The sequence below is a fragment of the Porites lutea genome, chromosome 6 (genome assembly GCF_958299795.1).
Source record: "Porites lutea chromosome 6, jaPorLute2.1, whole genome shotgun sequence".
NCBI classification, from domain to species: Eukaryota; Metazoa; Cnidaria; class Anthozoa; order Scleractinia; family Poritidae; genus Porites; species Porites lutea.
In genome coordinates this window covers 33,792,024-33,817,023 of record NC_133206.1, presented here as the reverse complement: position 1 = coordinate 33,817,023, position 25,000 = coordinate 33,792,024, and the positions used below count along the sequence as shown (strand labels likewise).

The following is a 25,000-nucleotide window of genomic DNA, read 5'->3' as shown; positions in this document are numbered from 1 at the left end:
CCCTGTCACCAACGTACTGGGATTTTATCGGTACAACATCATGCATCTATTTTGACCAGGTTTAATAAGTCCCTGATAGTTCTGGTCAACGGAACAAGAAATTCTTTAACAGCATCCGTTCCATTCTGCGTCCCAGTTTGTACGCAAATGACGTAAACGGTTTTCAAATGTTTATGGCAAAAACAACCATTGCACAAAACTGGTAAAAATTTGTTCACTTCAGTTCCAACGACTACAACCAACCAACAGCGTCTTCTTAACACAAGACACGCCTAACTACTAATGTCAACCCAACAACAAAAAACTATCCTATTTAAATTTCTTTAAAAGGTGACATTTGAATGTCAGTGCGACAAAACATTCTAATACCGCGGTTTTTATTTTTGCTGTCCCTAAACATACTTAAAAAACTGACAGTACTACTACGCATGCGCCGCTCGCTGGGAAAAATGCCCAACGGGCTAGACGCCTTGGAAAGAACCGCACTGTTTGCAACATTGTTTCCAGGTTTTTTTTTTTCGTGGAGTACGTCGTCACTGTGGATGACGCAGTCGACAGGACCCCTATAGCAATACACGTGGTTCCACTCATTATTCATTGCTCTAATTAACCAGAATACGTTGGAGGCTGAACGGACATTTTGATGCAACAGAGAAGTTTAGAAAACGCCACAGGTTAAAGATTAACCCAAAGGAGAAAAAATGCTCTAATTTATTTAAACTTGTTTCCTAATCCAGAAACAGTGCACTGCCATCAAATATCACCCGTTACAAAAAGTGTTTAGGCAATCTACCTGGGGTATCCCTTAGCCAACTGTCCACGTTTTCCCACGACGTGAGAGGAAAAAGCTTCACTTCTCTGGGATTGAAAGAAAGGCTTGGCTTCGCCGGCTAGAGTTTCTCCTCAATCTTACCATTTATTGAGAATAACAATTATTTCTCCTAATAATAAATTTGTGATCACTATTTTTCATAAATAAGGATAAAATACTTTTATTGAATTTTTCATAATACTTTGTACATTTTTCCTTAAGTGGAAATTTCAGTGAAGGTCAATTTTAATAACCGCGACACAATTAGAAACTTTATAAGTGTCGTATACAGCGATTGAAAACATTGACAGGCTCTTTTTTCAAAGTGTAGCTTGTCTGAGGATTCTTTTTAAAATTTTTTAATATATAAAATGTGTTTGTTCAATATGAATTTTCATTTTTACTCCCTATTTTACTTCTAGATATTACTGTTCCTTTAACTAAGACAAAATGCAAGGCCTTCGTGAAAATCATATTGAAATAAATAAGCAAAATCAAAATTACATAAGCAGGTGGGAATCATTATTTACTAAAAAATTAAAAAACGCACATGGTGAGAACTGTTGCTTCATTCAAAAGAAAACTGAAAGTTACAAGCAGAACATAAAACTTCTCCCAGACATCTTCATGATATAAAAATACGTTTTTTGTAATATCATCTTGAGTCTACAAGACACCAGAATGACTGACACAACAGCTTTAATTCCTCCTTTAAAATGTAAAAGTCTTAGCAGTCATTTTTTTTGTGTATTTTGCACGTTCTTCGCTGTCTACAATGCCATAAATTGGGGATGTTTCTATCTCACTGGGGAGGGGGAGGGGGTTACGAGACCAATCGCGTTAACGTTAAGTACCCCAAACAGACTCCCCACGGGGCACAAATATAGGACCTTAACATCTACTAATTACATACAAGTACCTTTTCAAAAGAGGCAAAAACCTGACAAAATACACCAAGGGGGAGGGTGAGAGAAGGCACCTTTCTCTCTCTCCCAATTCTTCCCCAAGGGTGAAGAAATGAATTAATTGTATCCCTGCAGTGCAGTACAGGTCACCTTTTGTAGTACCAGTGGAAGAACCCCTGGGTGATGACAAATAACAGCAATAGAAGCCAGTCTTTAAACTGTAGAGTGGCGATATCGTCCTGATGAGAGGAGTAATGTCGTCTCAGATCACTCCTGATGGCTCTCATTTGCTGAACACACTCCTTTTGTAAATCCTTCAGCGGCTGAAATACCTTCTCCAGCGTCGCTGCGTCGATACTCTCTTTCAGGCTCGAATCATCATCGTCATCTTCGATGCTGCTCGAGTGCTCGGCTTCAGGATCGGGCGTTGACGCTCCCGAACGGTCCATGGAATTGCGTCGTGATCCCTTCGCCTGTCCACTTCCCCTTGATCGGCCAGATGAAGGCCGTTTTCGTTTAGACATCGGTTTCTTGATTTCCGGTGTTTGGACACTCAGTAGACTTGTTGTTCGCACCATTGGTGCCTTTAGTCGGTACTGAGTCTTAATGATACCGTCATTTTCATACTCTCTCAGATCTGTCATTGGGTCCCATGGCCTCACACTAGAAAGCGAAATCAAAGAATTAGGCAACAGACCATTATACTAAATCTATCGAAAAGATCCTTAACGGAGTGCATGTATTGACAGTGTATTGAGGAGGTAATACAAAAGACAAACGTATCTGCTTACTGATTCACTAGAACTTCTCGAAGTCCACAACCCGGTAAAAAGTTTGCGATCGAAGTCAAGAGACTTATTGACCACCACAAAATATGAACTGTAGAGCTGTGGACGATGTGCCTTTTCTGGGCTAGACTTGCTACAAGTCGACCTCTTGGCGAGCGGAGCGAGCCTTTTTGGCCGCGAAGCGGCCGACCGCGAGCGACGAATGAAAGTCTATTTCTGGGCTTGCGTTTGGTAAACCTAAAATACACCATGAATACTGCACTGAATCACCAAAAAAATTTACATTTACATTGAACGAAATTTTCAGCGTGTCACGCTTTTCACACAGTGATATATAACCTGAATCGAACAAAAACGCAAGCGCGTTATTACTTGGGCGTTACTTACTTCTAATCTAACCCTGTCGTCCTGTAGTAGCAGCAAAACTCGTACTTACTCTCTATATTTGTAAACCCATCGGTTGATAGCATTAGGAGCCGCTGGATCTCTTTCAAACAGCTTAGGAATCCACTCTTCTCCAGTTTCTCTCCTTTCTTTGTGTCCTTTCCGTTGCGCCTCTTCAAGAATAAACTTCTCGTTTGTAGCTTTTTCCTAAATATTTAAGAAAAATTAATAAATTAACGATGCTTGTTCAGAATGTCTCTAACGACTTCTCACCACTTCATCATCATCTACAGTTGAACCTCTTTCAAACGGCCACCTTGGGGACAGAAGAAAGTGACCATTGTTGAGAGGTTGAAACAAGGGTGAATGTATGTATGGACTGTCCGCCAAAAAAAATGGCCGTTTAAGAGAGGTGGCCGTTGTGGAGAGGTGGCCTGTAAATGAACGCTCTTTTAGTTTCATGGCCCGTTTCAGGCATTCAGATAGAGGAGAAAGCACGAGGTAGATGCGAGGCGAATCTCCGGTTGTTTTTCCGCCAAATTTTTTTTCAGCTCCATTCCCGGTCGCCACTTTAGAAACGAGAAGGAGACTGGGCCGAGTTAACTTTCGCAAAGACTTCTGGTACGGTTACCAGGGTCGGGGAACAATTGACGAATAACTGACCTACGCGTCTTCAGTTGGCGAATTGTTGTATTTGTGTCGTTACGCAACCGATAAGGAGGGACAATGCTTGACGACACAAAGAACGGGAACGTAGGTGAAAAAGCATTGCTATTATCACACCACATGACGTATCATATGCAAAATTTACCTGATCGTTCATTCTGATAGCGTCACTGACATGTGTCCACAACCTGCAAAAGTTAGGCAGTGATAATAATGCACAGCTCTCCTATGATAATATCATCTGGCGCAAAACAGTCCCTCAGGATTGTTGCATGGGCAAGCATGTTATGCTCATATCAAGGGGTTGTTTACATCGGCTACAAAACGAAAAATGAATGAGGAACTGAATGATGGTTTCCCCACGAAATGAAGTCTGAGAAACGACTACGGGAAGTCCATATTTGAGTAGTGCTCTACCCAGATCTTGGTAGTGACGCATCATCAGTATGGAATTTCAGCGCTCGTTTCTCAGACGTCATTTTGCGGGGAAACCTCGGGTAGCGTCGCGAAATTTTGGCTGTTTTCTCAGGGTAAAGGAAAGCGTGTCCACATGCCGAGAAATGGTCGATCCAGACCTTAAGGTAAGAGAAGGGCCCACTCTGTGGTCGAAACAAAACTCCCCTAGATCGGACACTGATATGATTGTCCGAGTAGATGGGCTTAACTCTTTCATTGCCAGGGTACTTGAAAGAATTTTGTAAGATGACTCTAACTTTTGAGTCTGTGGACGAAATCCTATGATGTGACCATTCAAATAAAAGCTCTCTGCCTGTACTTACACATGGTAATATTTGTTTGTCAAACCTTCACAAAATGAAAAATCGGAAATTTGGTCGAAATTTGCTTTTGGCTAAAATTGGCAGTGAAAGGGTTAAGCAAAAGCGTTTTTGAACGACGCACGTCAAACGGAAGTGAGCCCCTTTCTCTTTAAATTTTCCATAACGCTTCAAAATCTGTATTGCTAATCGTCCATAGTCTCATAAAGACGATCTGACCAACATTTAAGCAAAATCACGGCCCAAGAATGAAAACAGCCCACTACCGGTTGACGTGCGTATTTGCTTAAGCCCACGTCCCTGACATGACTATCTCAGTCAGGACAACACCCACCCTGACAATCATACTCAAGCTAATTATAATCCAGAACAGGCACTTACTTTTCAGACTCAAATTCTCCTTGGGTGTTATAGTCCACTAGATATCTGGCAAGCCTCTGACTCCTGATCTCAGGCGTTGGGTCCCAAAACAGCTCAGGTAATGGTTCCACTTCCTAAAAAAACATAGGTGAAGTCGCTTGGTTACCGGTTCTAATCGCTTATAAAAAATTATCTTTTAAAAGACTGAAGGAGAATTAATCAGTGCTTTAGAAGGCCCAGCTAATTAAGAATAATCGATAACCATTCCTTGCTTTCTTTAATATCACGTCGCTTCTAAAATGCTTTCGCTAACTTCACGTGATGGCAACTGAGTCAGAATATATTTTTGTCGTCGCAAAGTCAACTCGAAAGATAGTGTTTTTTACTTACTCCCGCAGGAATTGGAGATTTTAAGTCTGTTATAAGAATCTCACCATCCTACAAAAACAAAACAAAACAAAAAACAGAGCAGTTACAGTTACAGTAAGCCTTTTACCACGAAGAAACAATAAAACAGCGTGTGACCGCACCTTTACCGTGGGACATTCAACCGGGTTTCTGAACCCCACGAATGAAACAGTATGTATTAAAACCCGGGAAACCAAACACCCCGCGGAACACATCAACTGGATCACGCAAACAGCACAAAAAATGGAATATCTTCAGATTGGGTAGGGATTTCTGTTTGTTTGTTTGTTTGTTTTTTTCCCAGGCTTGCTGGGGTGTTCCGAGTGCCGTTCCGGTATTTTCGTGCGTATCAAGTAAGAGGGTGCCAGTGGCGTTAGCTGCTTAACGTATAAAGGCCTTTTTCGCTATCGCAGGCGTATAAATTACAAAAAAATTTACTGACAAGCGCAGAAAACATGTGATTTTTTAAGCGTATATGGAGCAAAGTAGACTCATAAAAGACATAAAAGTAAGAAATAAATACAAAAAGATGAGGCTTTTCTGAGAATAACACGAATTTTTAGAGACAGAAATGAATCAATTTTTTTTGTTGTGAATTATATTCACTTGCTTCCCGTAAGTAAAACAAACAGTCATTAGGCTGCTATGAAACGTTCTGCATAATACAATCACTGCAGAATTCTTCATTGAGTTTGTTCAAATAAGGACACTTAATGTACCGCGAGAGAAATTGCTTAATTTCCCAAGGCATATGACTGTCGAAGGCGTGTGTGGGTTTTACGGCAAAGGTGACCACGTGATCATTATTTTTCGCGCCATTTATTGCGGTTGATTGCGGTTACCGTTTGCCATTTTCAACAATAACCACGCGAAAACAAATGCATTTTAACAATTACTTCTTTTACTGTTTTTTAATTATGGAGCATATTTCAAGGTTGACTACTCTTTTACCAGGCTAAAAGTAGGTAAGTTGAATGAGTTTGTAAAATGACAGTTTTCCGCGAATGTGATAGTTCGCGTAACGTCAGTATCGCTCAATATTTGCTGCTCAACAAACTGCGAGCGATGTTGCAGTTTGTTCGACGAGTTACAAACAAATTCAACATTCGTTGTTCAAGAATTCGCAGTTTGTTGTACTGAATGGAACCCATCTATATTCTCATTTAACAACGCTAAAAATGGCATGTTTACACATGTTTACACAAAATTCAACATTTCTTGAACAAGAGTTGCAACATTTGTACCTTGCGAGCAGAGGTATTAACATTTGAGAAACCTTTGCTTCTTTAAAACTCTTGTAACAGTCACTCCATAGGAGTTACAACAAAGTATCCTTTTTTTCAACTCACCCATTTGCCCTCTATTCTGCACAATGTTTCCTTGCCCATTTTGATTTTGCCTGCAATACTGTTCGACTCTCCACTCTTCTTCCAAAATGGCTGATAAATGGACAAAAAAGTCTCAATGCACTTTAACAAACGTTAAACAGATCATGAAGCCCCGTTTGTTAATAGGGGGTCAGCTATCCCACATGCCAAAAATTTTTGTCCTAAATATACCCCGTATTCTGTAAATTCCAATACTATACTTCTCTATAATGCCATTTACTATGGATAGTAATAAATTTGGAAAGGAGTAGTTAACATCTTTCTTTTTAAGTAACAGAAGGAATTTATGAATTCATTTTGTGTAGCACAATAGCAAGTTCCAGCCGAAAGTACTATAAAATGGTCTGCATCAAAGAAAAAAAAAAAACACTTAGAAGTGTGGTTTTTGTGTGGGTCGTAAAATGGTTAAAATTTTTTCCCAGCAAATCCTCATTATGTCAATTTAATTCAGAAGGTAATTACAGGACGACAGGAAGACCCAGTTTCATACCTTAAGCTTGAATTCGATTTCAGCCTTGTATCCAGTCTTTTCACAGTTTATGGTGACAACTCCACCCAATTCCATTGTTAGCGTGCCAATCAAAATACCTTAAGAATAAAACGAAAAGCGTGCAAGATGAATTACATCTCTAAACAAAGAGTCAGTTGTGTTAACAAACAGAGCACTGGCGTTTGAAAGGGAGGGGAAGGGAATTTCGGGCGCTCGAGAAGCGCGAAAGGCGCGCGAGGGGGGAAGGAACTCCCTACTACTACCTTCCCCTTCGCGCGCGTCCTCGCGCCGAAATTCTTTTGCCCTTCCCTTTCAAAAGGCTGCCACAAAAAAAAGTTTTCTGTTTTGTGAACTAACCTTTACAATGTGCATAGGGCATGGTCATCACATACTCTTCTCCAAACCTTAGCAGCGTCATTGTCCCACACCCATCCAAAATGGCTGATGAAGAATTTCCTGTAAAAGAACAGTTAATAAACTCAATAAAGACATCATGAGGAAGAATTATTTCTGAGAAGAGAAATAGATAAGACCAATTTATGTTACATGAAAAAAATTCTTATGTATAACATAATGTGTTTAAATTCTAATAGCCGTTTTGATATGGTAAGAAAGATCGAATAGGGAGTATTTTAACCCTCTTGTGAGGCGATATCGCGGAAGCTTGTGTGGCCGATCGGTTAACACCTCGAACTCTGTATCTGGAGGTCCGGGATTCAAGCCTCGCCCGTCGCGTTGTTTCCTTAGACAAGGAACTTTACTCCACTTTGTCTCCCTTCACCCAAGTGTGTAAATGGGTACCGGCGAAACAGTGCTTCGGGGTAACCCTGCGATGGACTAGTATCCCGTCCAGGGGGAGTAGCAATACTCCTAGGCATGCTTCATGCTACGGAAATCGGTATAAGCTCCGGCCGTGTGGGCCTTTAGCTCGTGTGCTCCTTTACCTTTACCCTTCACCTGATATGCACAGAGACCAGTGCTGTGAGCATAGTATGACTGAAGATTACCAAAGGAAAAACCCAAAGCTTACCATAAAATTTAGACTTGGCCAAAATGGAGCAGTTGAGTACATATCCCTCCTGTCTGTTGGACACATAATACGCTGATACTGGAGGATGATGGGAAATCTGTTCAGACACAAAGTATGTCTTTGTGCCATTGGGATGAAGCCAATAGCAGCGAAATGACTCACCAATAATTGGGTTGTAGGGCTTCTTTAAACCCTGGATAAATAATAAAAAGCACAGTTTATTTGTTTGCACAGACTAAGATCATGAAAGGTTATGGATGGACACACATTACTCATTATACTGTTACTATACAGCCTTATAAGTTTCTCTACAAACCTTTGGTTTTTTGTAGAATCCCGCCAGATACCACCTCACTACTTCTTTCATCCTGCTGTAGGCGTTTTCCTCTCGAGCAGCTCTGTTAAGTACATCATCAAAACAGTTGTTATAAGTCCCACAGTTCTTAATTCAATTGAGGGTTATAGCACACCAGAGTACAGAGCAAGACAAAACGGAAACAATGGTTCAATTTACAAACCCACAGCTGAGAGGAGCTTGCCCAAGGTAATACATAAGAGAACAGTATTTAGACTTTTGGTCGATCCAAACTTGTTCTTACAAAGTAATGTGAACCCAAAGCAAAAGCAAAGTGTGTTATACTTGGCTCTTCATTGTTTCTCTATGTACATAGGGTGAAATGTTTGAAATACCACCAAAAAAAATATTGGAAAGGAAAAGCATAAACAAAAACAAGTGAATTAAATGAAAATTGAAAGACATTGCATTCGTTCAAATCCCATACACAATTCTGCATTACATTACGACAAATGGTACATTGTAATTTGTATTTAACAACATTCTCTTTAGTTACCTAGATAAGATGTCAGTATGGAAGTAGAAGTCGGACAGCTTGTCAAGAAATGACCTTGGTTCCAGAATAAAGGTTGGTAAAGTTACCCTAGAGAGATCCATGCCTGGTTTAACCTGAGAGACAATGAAAAAAGGTTCATTGTACATACATGTAAAGCATGGCATTTATGTAGACACCATAGACTTACAACATTTTCACCAACTTTATACTACCTGCAATAACCCAATGAAAACTGACAGTGATTTAATAGTCTGTTAAAAATCAATTCGACAACTTAAGCCCATTCTTCTTATTGATGCAAAATTATACTAGGTACTTTAATTGCCATGGACACTCCAACTTTTGACTGACACTGCTTTTACAGCATCTTAACTCTTTAGACTAATACTTTAATGTAAGCTGACCTGTTTCAGAAGTGCCCAAAGAATACTCTTGTTCTCATCTTCAATCTCCTCCAAAGCTTCACCAGCCTAAAAATGATTGGTCAATAAGTTCTTGAAATGAATTCAACTGGAATAGCTAAAGAACACTGACATTACAATCAAAGCAGGATTCAGTGAAGCTTATCTTTTAACAACTGACCCCTGAGGTAAACACTCCAGTGTAAGCCAAGAATATTCATATAATAATATCAATGGAGTAACAAAATTTACCTGTCCTAAGTACTCCTCTCCTTTTTCCGTCACATAAACTGTTTCTACAATTGGCCCATCATCAATCTCTTCATTAGCATCTGCAATAAATGCAATACAACATCTTAATTCAATAATAATAAACAATGGATAAATAATCATCATCACCCTAAACAACCAAATTCAAAATAATCAGATGCAGCTTGATATGAAAACCACAAATTTTTTCTTTAAACTAAGATTGAATCGCCAGCCCACTGGCATTATTTTTTTTTTGCCATTTTTGCCATTGCATGCATTTCTGGACTTTAAGTGACTAGGATGTACAACAACAGTTATGTCTTGATCTGATCTACCCACCTTTTTCAAGGGGACCTAAAGTGTCATCTAATTCATTGTCAGAGTCAGACTTGTCCTAAAAACAGTCAACAAGAAAGCAAGAAAATACCAGAGTCAGACTTCGTAATCTCATGGTTAACCATGTTCTTGGTCCCCTTACTTTGTTTAAAAAATATATAATGTGAACTAACCATTCCATCATTGCTGTCTTCATCACGATCTACGAATAAAGAAAGAAACAAGAGGTGTTAAACATTACCAGGCAACACAACAGTAAAATGACAAAAAATGGACACAAGTGGAAAGTAAAAACGTAACAAGTGAAAAGTAAAGTAATATTTTATCAATCAAACATTTCAATTAACAGCTCATACAAGCAGACATCCCTTACAAAAACCTCTGCACGACATTTAATGCTGTCTGGTACATTGTATTTAAGTACTAGGGAAAGGTTAAGCAGGCTTTTTTGTTAGTCAAGCCAGCTTTTTTACTCAATTGCACCTTCAAAATTACCCCACATCTTTGTTTTCCTTTGCAATTTGAACCGGTGGAAGGCTCTTGTTCAGCCTGTGATATTATAGCCAGCAGCCGGCTCTTAGGGACATCCCAGAGTCCATAAATGACTAAATGGAAACTTATTATCATTATTAGCTGTTTTACCAGGAAGCCCTTGTTCATCATCCCTGTCCTCTTTGTCATCTTTGCCATACAGTTCACTCAACCTGCCATTGATCATCATTATTATTACCGCTGTTATTATCAAGAGTGAATCCTAGTGTGTTAGTGTGAATTTCTTCTAAGTTATTTCAAGAGATTGTAATTTTTTATAAACGGAAGTCTTATTCATTGGACATCCACTCAATTTAATTGATTGTTTGAAATGTCACTGTGCGACTGGCTCAAAGCAAACAATACAGAATGTTGTTATGGTGACACACCAAGAGAGCATAATGTCCCAATTTTCTCCTTTGACAACACTGAATAACAGGTTACAGATCCCTCAGGACACCAACTTCTAATTGAGTTCAATCAATTATTGTATTGGTCTAAAAATAACTTTGGTGAAATTCACATCAGTCCCAAGGGCTACACCAGGCATTTCCCTCTCTGTGGCATTATTCTCTCTTGGCATGATCTATTCATTGTTATTCATCTGTGCATGTACATGTAATGGCCATCTTAATAATGGACATAATGTACATGTACATCAACAGTCCTGCACCTATTGTTATTAATTATAGGAGTTCAATGTCTTGATGTGGATTTCATAATGATGCCATCACCATGATTATAAAGCGACAAATTTTATACAGTTTTCAGTGCTATTTTCCAGTCGGGGAGATTGGAAATTATATTTCTTTTATTAAAATTTTAGTATTTATTATGTGAATTCTTATTCAAAAATGATCTGTTGATGTTTTATTAAGGTGAGCTGTAGCCACCCAAATGAAACTAATACCACACTTTTTAAGGAAACACTATGGTACTCTTCTTAAGTATTTCATGGAGGGAGCTTTTCTAAGATGCTTTTTACACAACTGAAAAATAACAGTTCAAAGAACCCCTTGATCCCAAACAAAATACACACAGTATAAATTGTTAATAACACTGTCAAACTGGCCATTGACAATTCTGACTGTTTGGTTTCTGTTGTTGATCAGATCCCTCATACTTTTGTTAGCTGTGTTAGAGTAACAATAATTTTAAGCCATGTTTGACAGAGTTGACTGTGACATTTTTCATAAAGAAATAGGCAACTGAGGTACATGTGGGTTTTACTCTGATTGCAGTGCAAACAACTTTATGCATGCCATCTGATTAGCACCCTAGCATACACTTACATTCCTTTGTTTTCCTTTTGAATGCTGTAACCTTGGTTTTGAGCAACTTCTAAAGCATCCAACCAACAGTGTCCTGTAATGATAAAAATCAAGATTGATTGATTGATTGAGTGTAATAATTAACAGAATAACATGGTAAAAGAACGAAAGATTGTACACAAACATTAAGCTTGATCACACAATACCTTCTTCACAGGAGAACAAGCTAATGGAGTAAATAAGGGTAGAAAAAAGCTAAGCAGATGGGGGGAGGGGAAAGGGAAGAAACTAAGAGAGGGAGTATTGGCGGGGGAGAGGGCCAAAAAAAATTAATTTGGAATGGTAGCTATAAATAAGGCATACATATCACCTACAAAGGAAAAGGTTACAACACAGCACAGATGCTATAGGGAACTAGATGGGGTGCCTTTCTCAAACCTACAGGTATAATACATCTGGAATAATTGTATACATCCCACTCTTTATAGTGGAACTAAGTTGCTGAGGTTCCTTCACATCTTATGCCATGAAATACAAAAATGGGGGGGTGTGGTGAGGGGATTCTTCTTGGACTGCTCGCAAATATCAACAGGAGCCATAAGGAGTGAACAATTCCCATACTAGGCCTAAGTAACAGAATCTTTACAGACTTGCTTATTTTTAGATATATTTTAGGGCACTTTTTTCCACAAATGGAATCTCTGCCATGCCTATGAGTGCATTTGAAGTATAAGATATCAAGGTCTAGCTGTAGGTTTTGCTGACTGGTTTCTGCACAAAAACCATTCTAAAAATAAACTGGTCCATGGAAATGCTGTAAAAAGAGCACATGAAAGTTACTTGCTCCTCGTTATTGGCTCCTGCCTTCACCACAAAATGTACTTGACTATAAATTTTCATTTCAGATGGTTGGGACTAATAGATGTTTCGTCCAAATCCCAAACTGCATACAAGCTAATTTATATTCACTTACCGTCAGATTCTGAGTCTGCTCTTAAGATGAGATGATCCTTAGGTAGGGGCTGTGTTATGGACCCAGCCATCTCTCCTTTGGGACCCTTTGTGGCCCATATGTAGTGCTCCAGGGGATGGTAGATCTTGAAGCAAAACCCTTCTTTCTTAGAAGGGCGCTCTAAAATCTCACAGCCATTCAAGAGAACAGTGCCAACCCACTGCCCATGCTGTGCAAGAAATGATAGAACAATGTTTGTTACTATCTGTTCAGCAGTTAAAAGTGCAGACTGCAAGTGGTTCGACAGTTTTTGTTTAACTTTCTTTTTAACCAACATGTGTCAAAATTAATAGTAATGGACTATAAATGTGTTTTTGAGTGGAGAACTGGGGCTATTGGTTAATGGTACAATATTAACAGTTTGGATAACAAAAAGGTCTACAGGTTGAAAAACAAGCACAGAATGTTTTCACCTAAAGAATCTTATTGAGTGTGCTTATTCGATCAATAAACTGTATACATTGTAGTTTAAATACCTTGGCACTCTTGTATATAAGCAGCATTCCAGGTTTAATCACACACCAGAACTTTGCCCAGCCCTTCAATGTTCCACGCACCTGAAACACACAAAATCTTAGCCGCTAACTGTAAAAGCCAGCAACCCATTGATACCCTCCTGTAAAGCAGATACCTCCCTAAGATGGACCCGCTGGTCCTAAAGCTAAAAAGTGTCTGTCTTGGAAAGAGTAAATTGGATCAGTGGCTTGAGAACAAAAATTAAAAGAAGTGAAAAAACAAATATATAAATAGTAGTCAAATACTGATGTACAAAAGTAATGATACCATCTCATTCCTCAAGACAAATTAAAACTTGTCATTACATAGACCTGTTAAATTAACTTAGTTGATGCATCTAATCTTCTTAAGCATCAGTTCTTTCTCACCTTTAGCCATGATGAAAGAATAATGACTGAGGGATCTTTCAGTGCACTAGATAATTCTTTTATCCTTCTTTTCTGTTCTCGCCTGTAGCTCTCTTTCATTGCCTACCCAAGCATAAATGTAAAGAAAACAGATCAGTTCAATAGCATTTCCTGCAACGTTTACATACTTTTTATCTTTGCATGTATATATATCAGATGGTTTATGATCATAAAATAATCAGGAATTTAACTTAACTAAATCTGTGGTTGGCTTCACTGCCCATGCATTTTTTTTCAAGGTGTCACTTGTAAGGTGATCCAATCTAAATTTACTCATTACCATCTTGGTGTTAGGGCCTATGCAAGACTTCCCCAGGGGATACGGTGTATCCAAGATGTTTTCTAAGGTAAAGATGCTCCTACCGGTAATTTTTATTCACCCAACCCCATTGCCCAAATCCCTAAATTTTGCAGTGGCAAGGCTGCTGCCTAACGGGTGCCAAGTCACCAAAGGTGCCTACGATTTGCCCTTGGGGACCAAACTTTCACACAAGGAACCGGAACGGGCGCCTAAAACTTATGATTCTCAGGCCAACTTTCCGGTGAATGAATGACAAAATTCCCTGCTCATTATGCACTTTTGAAACGAAAATGTAAAATGTGACTTCTGCTGTAGTGCAGTTGAAGTTTCTTGTCTGAAAATGGCCTCAGATTAATTTAAAAGTCTTAGAAAAACCTTTGGTATTAAAATCATGAGTTTTTCCCCACTGCTAGAAACGTTAAGTCACTATTGCATGTAGCAAAAAGCAATAAATAGTTGCAACGCCTGGAAAAGCAAGATATCAAATTACATGTGAAACACCGTATGCAAATTTTACTTTTGCAAGTTTGTAGCACTTCCTGTCTTGCTACAAACCCGAACGGTACACAGAGATTTATTTTGTCATTTATTCAGCATTATCTGCGCCACTATTTTCTCCTGAAAGACTTGCAAACACATTGATTCATTGATCTTGAAATGTCACTCAATGTCTTTGAAAAAGAAAAACTGTGATAACTGACAGCTCTGCTAAATGATCTGAAATGACCCCTTTAATCTAAATCAATACTGTACTGTTGCAAATATCTGAAGAACTAGTACCTCTGCATGTACGATTTGCTCTAGACAAAAACATTTTAACATAGTTCTAAAATAGACACTAATAATAAATATTTGTACCTTGAAAGATTCCTTGGAAGCCTTTCTTGGAATTGAAGGAGAACGCTCTGGTAATAAGAGTTTCCTCTCAAGGTCCTGCTATTTAAATGATTTATCATACCTATTAATTAAGTTGAGACCTCTACAAATATTCATATACTACATTTATCTGGGGTTATGCTAATTTTATCAACTTCTGTGACCACTTACTTTCCATCTACTTAATTTCCTTGAATGCATTTGCATCATTTTAAAACTCAACACTGTCTGCTTGCAATTTTAGTCAATTTACTGGCTTACTCCAGGATGAATGTGGTCAAAACTGATAAAAACTGAATGTTATTTAATTACCTGCTTAAGGACTAGGCCAAATATATCCCATAAAAACAAGTATTTATAACACTTATAAAACTTTTTCACCGCTCAAAAGCAATGCTTATTTAAGGATAGCACTTTTAATTTAATGGTATCTTTTCTAGCAGTATGAAAAATTTTCAGTAACTTAGTACAGAGGTGCGTCTGGCAGGTGTTTTTTTACAGGTCACATTCCACAGGTCAGAATACAGGCCATTGTGCTACAGATTTTAAACAAGACCAGAAGTGTCTCCTAGCCCTAATCCTTATCCAAACTGCTGTTTTTGATCAAGGGGAAATAAGGCCATCCCAAAAAAATGTTTTGTTTCCCATTGCCCTCCCTCTCGTGAAGGTGGGTGGGTCGGTCGGTCGGGCAAAAAAATAAAAAAAAAAAGAATGAACACATGATTGTATATCAAATCTCACGTTTAGTCTGCAAGATATAATCAGATGGTAAAAGATGTATATTAACAGGACTATCAAATGTCTAAAAAGGCTACGAAAACAAAGTATTGATGATAATTTAAGACAATTGGTGTTAATAAGACAAGATCATGTGCTTGTAAATTAAAGTACACTTGCTTCTTTACAAGTGATTCTGGATTTTTCTTTTTTTTGACTTTTCCAAAAAAATGGGTTGGTCGGGTGATGGGAAACGAAGCATTAAATTGGGATGGCCTTACTTGGTTTACTTAACTATCAATAAAACAGCGACCTGTAATAATGTAACCTGTGGAATCTGACCTGTAAAAGAAACCTCTCCAAGTGCATCAGGTTTGGCACTTATTTGGGGACAATGCTCATGAATGATTTGTCTCAAATACAGCTGGGATAAAGCTTCACTGGGGGTAGCACATATTTGAGAAAACATTGTAATGTAAGAAGCCTAAAAAGTGACACATCACGCCTAACAACTATGACCACCTTTAGGACTGGGCAGAAGTTGGTGAGCAATGAAAGGAGGAACAAATGTCACCATTGTAGAGAAAGATGTTTCTTAAAGCCAACAGACAAGTGTACTTACCAGTCTTTCCCTTTCTTTATCTTTTCTGTCTTGTTTAACAGGTGGTGTTGAATTTCTTGAGCTTGGGCCATCAAATTTGAAATTAAACTCTGAGTCATCTTGAACTAAACACAAACCACAAATATAGGATCAAAAAACATGACATGATACAGGTGTCACTATTGGAGTTTATATAAAGGAAGATGTATACCATTTGATATGTATCAAAACCTGTTGGCAGAGTGCTCAATAGAAGGACTAGAGCGTTATAATCTGGGTGATTTAATATCAACGCAAGATCCGACTGGGCATTTTATTCCTACTTAGTTTCGTACCACACATGGCATGTCCAACACTCCTCAGATAAAATTACCACATGAAAAGTTTATTACAACATAAGCTTACATGTACACTAGTAAACACATACATGCGCAGACTTTGAATGAGAAAATATTACGTCAAAATGAAAGATGTAAAGCTGCTAATAAGAAATTTGCGTAAGTTCCTGCAGGAAGTTACAAGTTCATTTCACTTGTTCAAGCAAAGTTCTCAGTAAGGCCTACATAGGTCTCGGCTGGCCTGTTGTCCTCCGTTGTCAATGTGGCTTGGTAGATATTTATCAACAACCCATAAATGGACAGAAGAACAAAAAACCAGGGCTGTTTTTACAGGGCTTAAGTGAAGGAATTTTTTTAGCATCACGTGTCAAACTTATGTGGGGCCTTTTTCCTTTTAATGCGCTTGATGCTAACAAGTTTGCATTCAACTAAGAGGATTTTACCTGAAAAAATGGGCAAAAACACTGTCCAAGAAAACAAACAGTCTACTTCCAATAATTTTATTGACATGCATTGCTCAAAAATGTCCCCTTTTAAGCTCTCTATTTTGTAATTCCAAACTGCTATTATGTCTGGAAACTACAATAAAAATGGCTTGCTTATAACATGGTTTTTTCTTGAGGAGCCTGATCAAGTTGCTTTAAATTAAGTTCATTCAGACAGACCTGCTTAATAACTAAAAAAATAAAACGTCACAGTGAATTTTTATACATGTATGTTGCAGATCATCCCCTTATATTCACAAGCCAGCTAATACTTTATACACTTTTATCTAAAATGTAGATCTTTGCCGCAAAAATTAATTATTTACTACTTCTTGATTTTATTTTATTACAGAAACAAAAACAAAAATTTACCTTTGATTTGAAAATTATTTCCCAAAGCTTTTGAACAGTTTCTAAGAGTCCATCAAGTGTGAGAATTGTATTATGGCTGTGTGTGCGCTAAGGCAATACACAGTAATATGACATCTGATATGCTACAGTAGTGTCAATTATACCTTTCAAATAGCAACTGTCAAATATGAAAGCTTTTTGCACTGCTTTTTACTCAGTATTATTGTAAATATAAAGCATCACATCTGTAATCACAGCAGTCCGATTCACAGCCTTAATAAACTATACATTCACAATAGTTTATATCACTGGCCAAATGGTTTGGTCACTTTTGTTCAACACTGAATTCAAGACACCCTGAAATGCTTAATGATTGCAATTTCAACACCTGGCACACTGAAAATGGCTCACAGCAAAGGTGTACCAAAATTACCATGGCTTCACATAAATCAGAAATATTACCTAACTGATATGAGAAATGAGAATAAAATTGTAGAGTGAAAACAATAATAATTTTAAATCCACAGAAAGTCAATTTCACTGTACTCATTTGTTTCATTGATATCAGTGTGGCAAATGTTGGAAGAAAAAAAAGCAAATAAGTATATAATAAACCATATGGTAAATTAAAAGTTGTATTATTTTCACGAACATGTCTAAGTATATTCTGACTGATGTGTATAATACTGTGAGAAGACTTATGTGTATAATTTTATGGTGAATATTATGACATATTTTCATATTCAATATTGGAGCCAAACAGTGTAAATCTTGAACAGCTTGAACTATTGTAGCTTATTTTGCAAAAAAGTTTTATTTGGAATTTACAATGAATGAGTACTATTTTAATCAACATTTTAACATTTCAGTTTAAATGAAAAGAATGATAATTCCATACCTTGTTTTCTTGCTTTTGTTTTACTTTTCTTTGCTGCCATAACTTACGTTAAACCTGAACAAGCTCTGTCAGGAAATTATTGATTTGCACTCAAAGAATTGATTTCCATGTGTTATAGAAAGACCTTACTTTTCTGTCAGAAATGTTTCTTAGAACAATCAAATCCTCGGTGAACATAAGTAAAGAACTTTGAATAAGCTGAAATTGAAGCACACTGTAATTCCATCTAAGCTTTATGGTAAAAAGAAGCCAATCAAAAAGACAAACAATGAGAAAAGGATAAAATCTTCCTGAATACATTAATGGCTTTATTGCCAAATGTAACCCTACACCAGCAATTATTATATTTTAAAATCAGACTATAATATTTAATTTTTAGAAAATGAAGATAATACTTAATGCAAAAACATTAAAAAGACAGCACAAAAAGGGAAGAAAATGCAATTTTATACAAAATTTTACAACAACATCTGTTTTCAAACTTAGACATTTTGACTCGATCCATTTGAATCTTCGTAGACAGTGTATATTCATGATCTTTTCTTTTTTTGCTTCTTTCTTCAGTGATCAGTTGTCAGGAATGCAAAATAGCAAGAAACGTTAATTAAAGTTGTTTTTTTTAAAAATCAACTTTAAATGCTAGCTCTAAATCTCTTCACACTTAGCTGATTTAAATTATCAAGTAATTTACTTTGTTGATAAGAACAACCATTTAGTGGTTTACTCCTAAACCAGGGCTATCACTATGATTTCAAGTTGCTGGGTACATGTAGTTGGTGGGGAATCAAACATCTAGGAAGTTCCTTTTTTTATTTTTTAGTTCTATTTTTCTTTTGTTTCCTATGCATGAAAGTATCAGGGGGTCATGCTCATAGATGCCAACCTTAACCTTAGTGACAGCTTGCCCTGCTAAACCATTACAGTGTATTTGCCACCAAAAATTTAGACAGTGATTGCTTTTGGCCACATTTTAAAGTACACAATGCACAAGTGAAATGAGTGGACATGAGTTGTATTATGCTTAAACCTTCCAAGTACCAACAATAGCAAACAAAATCCTTTAAGGGGGTTTGGAAGCATACCTACTTCCTTCACCCCCACCTTGAATAATTTTTTAAATTGGACTTTCTAAAATAATATTTCCTGCCTTGGCTGGAACAGAAGTGCAGGGGGGACCTGGGAAGACCACCAAAAATTAAATACTTGTATTAGCAATGGTTACGATAAACTGGTTACTGTGAGTTTCTATAAAGAAATCGCTTAATAAAAGTTCTTACCTTTTGGAGAGTTTCGACCCTCATCTTCATTGTTGGACTTGCGTGACAAATTTCCTAGAAGAAGGGCAGTATCAGCTGTAAAGAAAATGTAACATAATTTTAAAATATCTAATTTTTCAGAGGTCTTCAGCAGGGCTTATTACAAAGAGGTTACTCCAACCAGTCTCAAGTGCTGCTGTCTGACTAGCTCAATTGAATAAGCCCTGGTCTACGCAGGAGACCACTAGTTCAAACCCCGACCAGACCAACACTAGGGATCTCTAAATAACTGCAGAAAAAGTGCTGGCTTTGTAATGACATCTGCGAATGGGTTGGACTGTCTCGTCTTCTTGGATTAGGATGAAAACCGGTAAGTCTTGTCTCAAACCCTTGCTCATAAAATAAATTATGTGGGCACGTATAGTGGGGGTTCATCAGGCAGCCGACTGGGTGATGCAGTGGTTTATTATTTTGGGAAGTACACACTGTTTACCAGCTTTAGTGCATAGCTACTCCTAACCTAGAGATAACCTTTGGAAGCAAGAAACAACTGGGATTATTTCTTAACTAGGACATTAACTAACCCCATCCCTCTGCCACTAAAAGCACAACATGACAGTTGCAACATGTTAAAGCTTTTCCTGTGGGAACCGTGAGAGGGCACTGTTTCTGCAGCTCCCACACAGCTGGCTAACAACATCATCAAATTAAGTCGATCACACCTGTAATTTAACCCTATTTTTAAAGAAACGACCCCATTTTTTGTTAGAAACTGTTCACGGTTTTGACATCTGACAGTCACTTTTGACATCTGACAGGCACTTAAGGTGCCAAGAGTCTTACATAGGCTTCTGTGGGCATTAATAATTAACACATGCAAGCTACTTTTCCTTGAGAACAACTTGATAAAACATTGCCTGCAACTTTAGCATTCGGTTGGCATATTTTCACTAGCTTCTGAAAACACCCTCTAAATTACAGACTCACAATGAAATACTGGCTGTCTCTAGGGTAACTGTTACGGGGAGAGTGAAGTCACTTAACTCTGATAGTGGCAAAACAACATTATAAAAGGATGACAAACAAAATTGTTCGGTACAAATGTTGCCGAGGTGTGTAACATTACAACAAACATAGGGAGATTGGTTGAGAAGAAAATGAAAGGCAAATTAAAATTAAAGTTTGGTACGCCTCACGATTTTATCATGAGCTTGTTTCAATGCAAATTTTAGCACCTTATGTGGTTATTAAACCAGCAGGATGCCAGTGTTGTAGTGAATCAAATGGATCTGCACAAAACTACCTGCCTTACATAATCACAGCCAAACAATAAAATGGATTTATCAGTGAATAGAATAATTTAAGCATGTCAATTGCAACAAAATCTTACACATTTTAACCAGGATAATATTTGATCTAATACAATACATTATTGTGCTCATAAAAATGTTTTCACAACATTTTTTCAGTTTCCAAATCCTGGAGGCAAACTGTTTCCAGGTTATTAAAGATAGATGATATGAACTAAATATTCCCTCAACACACACATCTCTACTGATATGCCACTTATATAGCTCTGTTGAGACACCAACTTCATTTCAATAAGACATTATCACATGTCTTTCTCTTTAAAATACTGCAGTAGTTATGTATATTTTTAACTTCAAATGTCCCTGTGGGATGAGTTTCATTGAAGACTGTTGTTAAATATAGACTAACTATATGCACAGAAGCTCACAAAAAATAAGAGATTGAGGTGACCAAATTACTGGATTAAAATCAAGTTAAATTTCTGGATTGATACTAAAGAGAAATGGCACCTGGCATGGAAGTGTGCCAACGTGTATAAGCTTATCATGTTCTATTCCTTTAAAAATTTTTATAAACTGAATTTATATAGCTTGTCAAAAAATAACAAGCAGACCCTGCCAAACAAAGTCCTAATTATTTTGTATCATACAGAGAACATCTGACTTTCAAGCAAATATTCCAAGATCAAGGGAAATACTTAAAAAAAAAAAAAAAAAAAGCTTAAGCTGACAGAATTGGATACAAGATGTCGATTTCGACAGAACTGCGAGACATGACTTACCTAAGGAAAAAGAACGGAATTTTTTTCGTTTGGGGGTACACTTAACACGTTTTCCTTCCCCAATATCTTCCTTGGGCTCCGAATGTCCGTTACCTGACATAGTTCACTTTGGAATATGGTAAGATACGTCGCTACAGAACCTTAGAAATCTCCATGCCCAAAAACGATTCAAAACCACCCAAGGTGTCCACGGGATGTTTAAAAAATACGGAATCTCGCATCTCACAAATAATTCATCTCCTTCTAAGACAGAACTTGCAGACAAGTTATTAGCAATTTGGAATGCAAATAAGCCAATACTTGTTTCTCTGGAACCCACAAAGCAAAATGAAACTTCGTTCTAAACAATATCGAAATATATTTATTTTTTGTTTTAAAGAGTCCAAACTTCGCTTGCCGTATGCAAATCACACAGGAACGCTCCGGAAGAGATTTCAATATTTTTAAAGCGCAACAACGATTCAGGTTTAACATAGCTGTAAATAGAATGACCACAAACTCATGTTTATTTTTGTTAGGGCCGGGAAAAACAACAAATCAGACGAGACAAACGCTTTTATGTTAATTACAAGCTGGGATTGCAAAATCAGCATCTAATGTAAACATTGCTGAAGAACCGGCGTTTCTAATTTAGGTCTACAAAAAGTAAATGCATTAGTGATCGCATATTTCTTTAAGTGATTTGTTTTAACGTAAAATGTAAGTTAAAAAATATTCATTACACAGGTACCAGGCAAAAAAGCAAAAACTTAGCTATCAACGAAATAATCATTCAGCTTATTCACTAAAAGTTTATCTGGTTTATGTGCATTTTAATTTGATGAAGCAGTCTGCTCAAGGTCCTTGCCCAAAAACAATAGAAATTTTTAAAAACAAGTCGAAGGACCGTTCTGATTTTTTATTCAAGGTTAACGCAAAATCGAAAAAGCAAGCGTTGTTAAATTGACTTTAACAAGTCTGCCATCACTCTAGATAATTCAACCTGTCGATGATCACCGTTCCGCGTAGTATAGGCGTTGAGCACTATCGTTCCGGAATTGAATTCCCAAAGGATTTCAAAACAACAATAAAAAACTAAAATACCTTTCTCCTCGTTCTTTCGTACACTCATTTCCGAGTTTATCCCATAAAGGAGGTCAAGCTCGCCAAAAAGTTACAGACGGAAAGCAACCCAGACCTTTTCAATATGGCGGCCGGTTGAATCAAACGGCACTCGGCAGAATTTTGACGTCAATTTCCGTCAGATTAAACATTGACATTCATTCAATGACGCATTTTGCATATTTTAAAAGTACGATTGACCTGCAAAGTGCAGAAAAATATACACGGTTTAAATTTTTAACGTCGTTTGACTCTGGCAAGATGAGAAGTGCTCTGCAAGTCTGTCAGCCAGGCAGTCCCAAAGAAAATTCCGGAGAATATTTCCGAAGAGGCCCCTCAAAACAATGACGATATTTCCGGTAACGACTTGATTCCGGTTTGAAGTCGAATCGTCTCGTGTTTCGCAGCAAATTGAAATAAAAATGGAAATCAGTCAATCAGGTGTTCGTATTGAAAACAGCTTGGCATATATGATAGGTTATGTAAACTTTTAGTCAAATTATTAAAGACTTAAATTTTCCTAACCAGGGTGAATCGGGTAAAAGCCGGCAGCCGACTGATGTTCGATTTCGTCCTCATCGCTTTCTGAGGTGTCACTCTAATAAAAGACATAGAGAAAAAGATTGTCGTTATTTGATACAAGTAAATACTTGATGTCTGGATGCCTAAAAACTATTAATATTTCGCTACGTAAACCAAGAAAGCCGCAGTATTAAATGAATCAACATGTAAGAATTCATCAACACATTGTTTTGGTAACCAACCTCATAGCCACTGTAACTATCCTTAATCTTAGCAGCTGGCTTCTCCGCGGCTTCATCAATAAAAAGAAATGGGTCTTCATTCGATACAATCGTCGGAGAAAAAACCGACGGGTTCGCCTTCTGCATCCTTTAGTGTCCTAATACCGCTCGGTAAATAAACGCAAGCACATGTAAATTTGTTACCACAAATCCCGGGAGTGTTAACTATCGAATACTGATTAGCAACGATCGAACCACGTTGTCGACTCTCGGGGGTAGTGATCGTATTAGAAAAAAAAAAAGCCTCAAGCAAACCATTGGGCTTTAAAGAAACAAACATTTCCTTAAATACGCTTTGTATGGGTAAATGAATAAAGTAAAGTGTTTCTAAACAAAGAGAAAAGTAGATGACAGCTAATTTGGAACCATGCCAGACTTCTTTATAGAAACGTTTTAGAGCAATATTAGGCAAAAATTAATTGATTGTTGGTGAATGATTAGAATTAAACTGACAGTTACCGTTGAAAAACACACAGCTGAACACAGTTAAGCCCCACTAAAATTTTTCAACGGCACACGTTAAAATCCCTAGTCTGTTCTGATATGCAAGCTGGTTAGTTTTTGTATGCAAGACCCTGGAGAAGGAAGTGCCTTTCGAAATTCTGGTAACAAAAAATATATATATTCCCGACTGTAAAATCAGCCTTGCTTCTTTCTGTGGCTCAATTTAATTTATAGCTGGTTAGATCCTTTATTAGGATTCTGTGCCTTGGTCCTTCCTTCCAAAATTGGATTCTGGGACACTTCGGACTGCCACCCGCCCCGTGCTGCAAGCACAGGCTAACCAGGCTGCTAGTAGTCTAAACGCATGAGCGCCTCGATTAAAACCCCTTAGAATTGAACACTGTAATCCCAAGTAAAGGGATCAGTCAATTAACAAGAAAACCTTGTATCACGTAACAGTCTCTTTTAAAGTAGGTATAAGTAGAGTCCAACTTTCCTAAGTGGAAGATCTTGGGCCGGGCCAGAAAACACTGTCATACCTTAAAAGTTCCTATTAGTAACCGCGCCTAGAACTTCGCCTATTGAACCACCTGTGACGTCAGTCGTACCGCACATTTCTAGGCTGCAGGAGGGTAACTAAGTACACTAACCCCCCTTTAACGGACACCTGCAAAACACAGACAGTTTGCTTTGTCCCTGGGGAAAGAAAGCCCTTACACTTTCTCTAAAATCAACCCGTTTAATACGGACACCCACTTAATACGGACCCCAGGGCGGGGGGTACTTTAGGAATTTCTGGGTGGGGATGTGCCACTGGGACCCTGGAACCCTTAACCTATGCCAGAGCTAGTTCAGCTGAATTTTGCTACTATACTAGAGTAAACTCCCCAAATCCCCCCCTATCCTAGAGTAGCTGTTTCCCTAGTCTAGATAAAATCTTCAACCAACTGATCAGTTTCCTGAAAAATGATACCCTATTCTAGACCCAAACGCTCTGATTTATATACCCTACCCTAGAGTGAACTGTTTGGAAACCATACCCTTCACAGCGGCACATACCTATATAGCCCATATATGGCAGTACCCCCCCCCCCCCGGGATACGGACACTTTCTATGGCCCCCTCCGGTGTCCGTCTAAATGGGGTTTTACTGC

The 25,000-nt window shown here is 37.8% G+C and overlaps 1 protein-coding gene across 6 annotated transcripts in view; it reads right to left on the bottom strand.

Annotated features, from left to right (window-relative positions):
- Positions 1–23,557, bottom strand: part of LOC140940263 (oxysterol-binding protein-related protein 8-like) — a 23,764-nt gene extending 207 nt beyond the window's left edge. Inside the window, exons 1-25 of one of the 6 annotated variants that reach the window (XM_073389166.1) lie at positions 23,364–23,557; positions 23,125–23,197; positions 19,428–19,502; positions 16,100–16,203; positions 14,743–14,820; positions 13,545–13,646; positions 13,137–13,217; positions 12,622–12,829; positions 11,670–11,742; positions 10,489–10,550; positions 10,020–10,048; positions 9,850–9,904; positions 9,511–9,590; positions 9,262–9,327; positions 8,858–8,970; positions 8,323–8,404; positions 8,007–8,199; positions 7,334–7,432; positions 6,977–7,074; positions 6,448–6,537; positions 5,081–5,128; positions 4,712–4,824; positions 3,700–3,742; positions 2,941–3,095; positions 1–2,379 (exon numbers count right to left, since the gene is read on the bottom strand). The exon at positions 1–2,379 is cut by the window's left edge and continues 207 nt beyond it. In XM_073389166.1, coding sequence (XP_073245267.1) covers positions 1,863–2,379; positions 2,941–3,095; positions 3,700–3,742; positions 4,712–4,824; positions 5,081–5,128; positions 6,448–6,537; positions 6,977–7,074; positions 7,334–7,432; positions 8,007–8,199; positions 8,323–8,404; positions 8,858–8,970; positions 9,262–9,327; positions 9,511–9,590; positions 9,850–9,904; positions 10,020–10,048; positions 10,489–10,550; positions 11,670–11,742; positions 12,622–12,829; positions 13,137–13,217; positions 13,545–13,646; positions 14,743–14,820; positions 16,100–16,203; positions 19,428–19,502; positions 23,125–23,197; positions 23,364–23,489 — 2,763 coding nt within the window. In that variant the 5' untranslated portion in view covers positions 23,490–23,557 and the 3' untranslated portion in view covers positions 1–1,862. Of the gene's footprint in view, positions 2,380–2,940; positions 3,096–3,699; positions 3,743–4,711; positions 4,825–5,080; positions 5,129–6,447; positions 6,538–6,976; positions 7,075–7,333; positions 7,433–8,006; positions 8,200–8,322; positions 8,405–8,857; positions 8,971–9,261; positions 9,328–9,510; positions 9,591–9,849; positions 9,905–10,019; positions 10,049–10,488; positions 10,551–11,669; positions 11,743–12,621; positions 12,830–13,136; positions 13,218–13,544; positions 13,647–14,742; positions 14,821–16,099; positions 16,204–19,427; positions 19,503–21,498; positions 21,810–22,581; positions 22,811–23,124; positions 23,198–23,363 lie in introns of those variants that run through there. The other 5 variants (XM_073389167.1, XM_073389171.1, XM_073389170.1 and 2 more) reach the window with 5 other exon arrangements.
- Between the last annotated feature and the right edge of the window lie 1,443 nt (positions 23,558–25,000).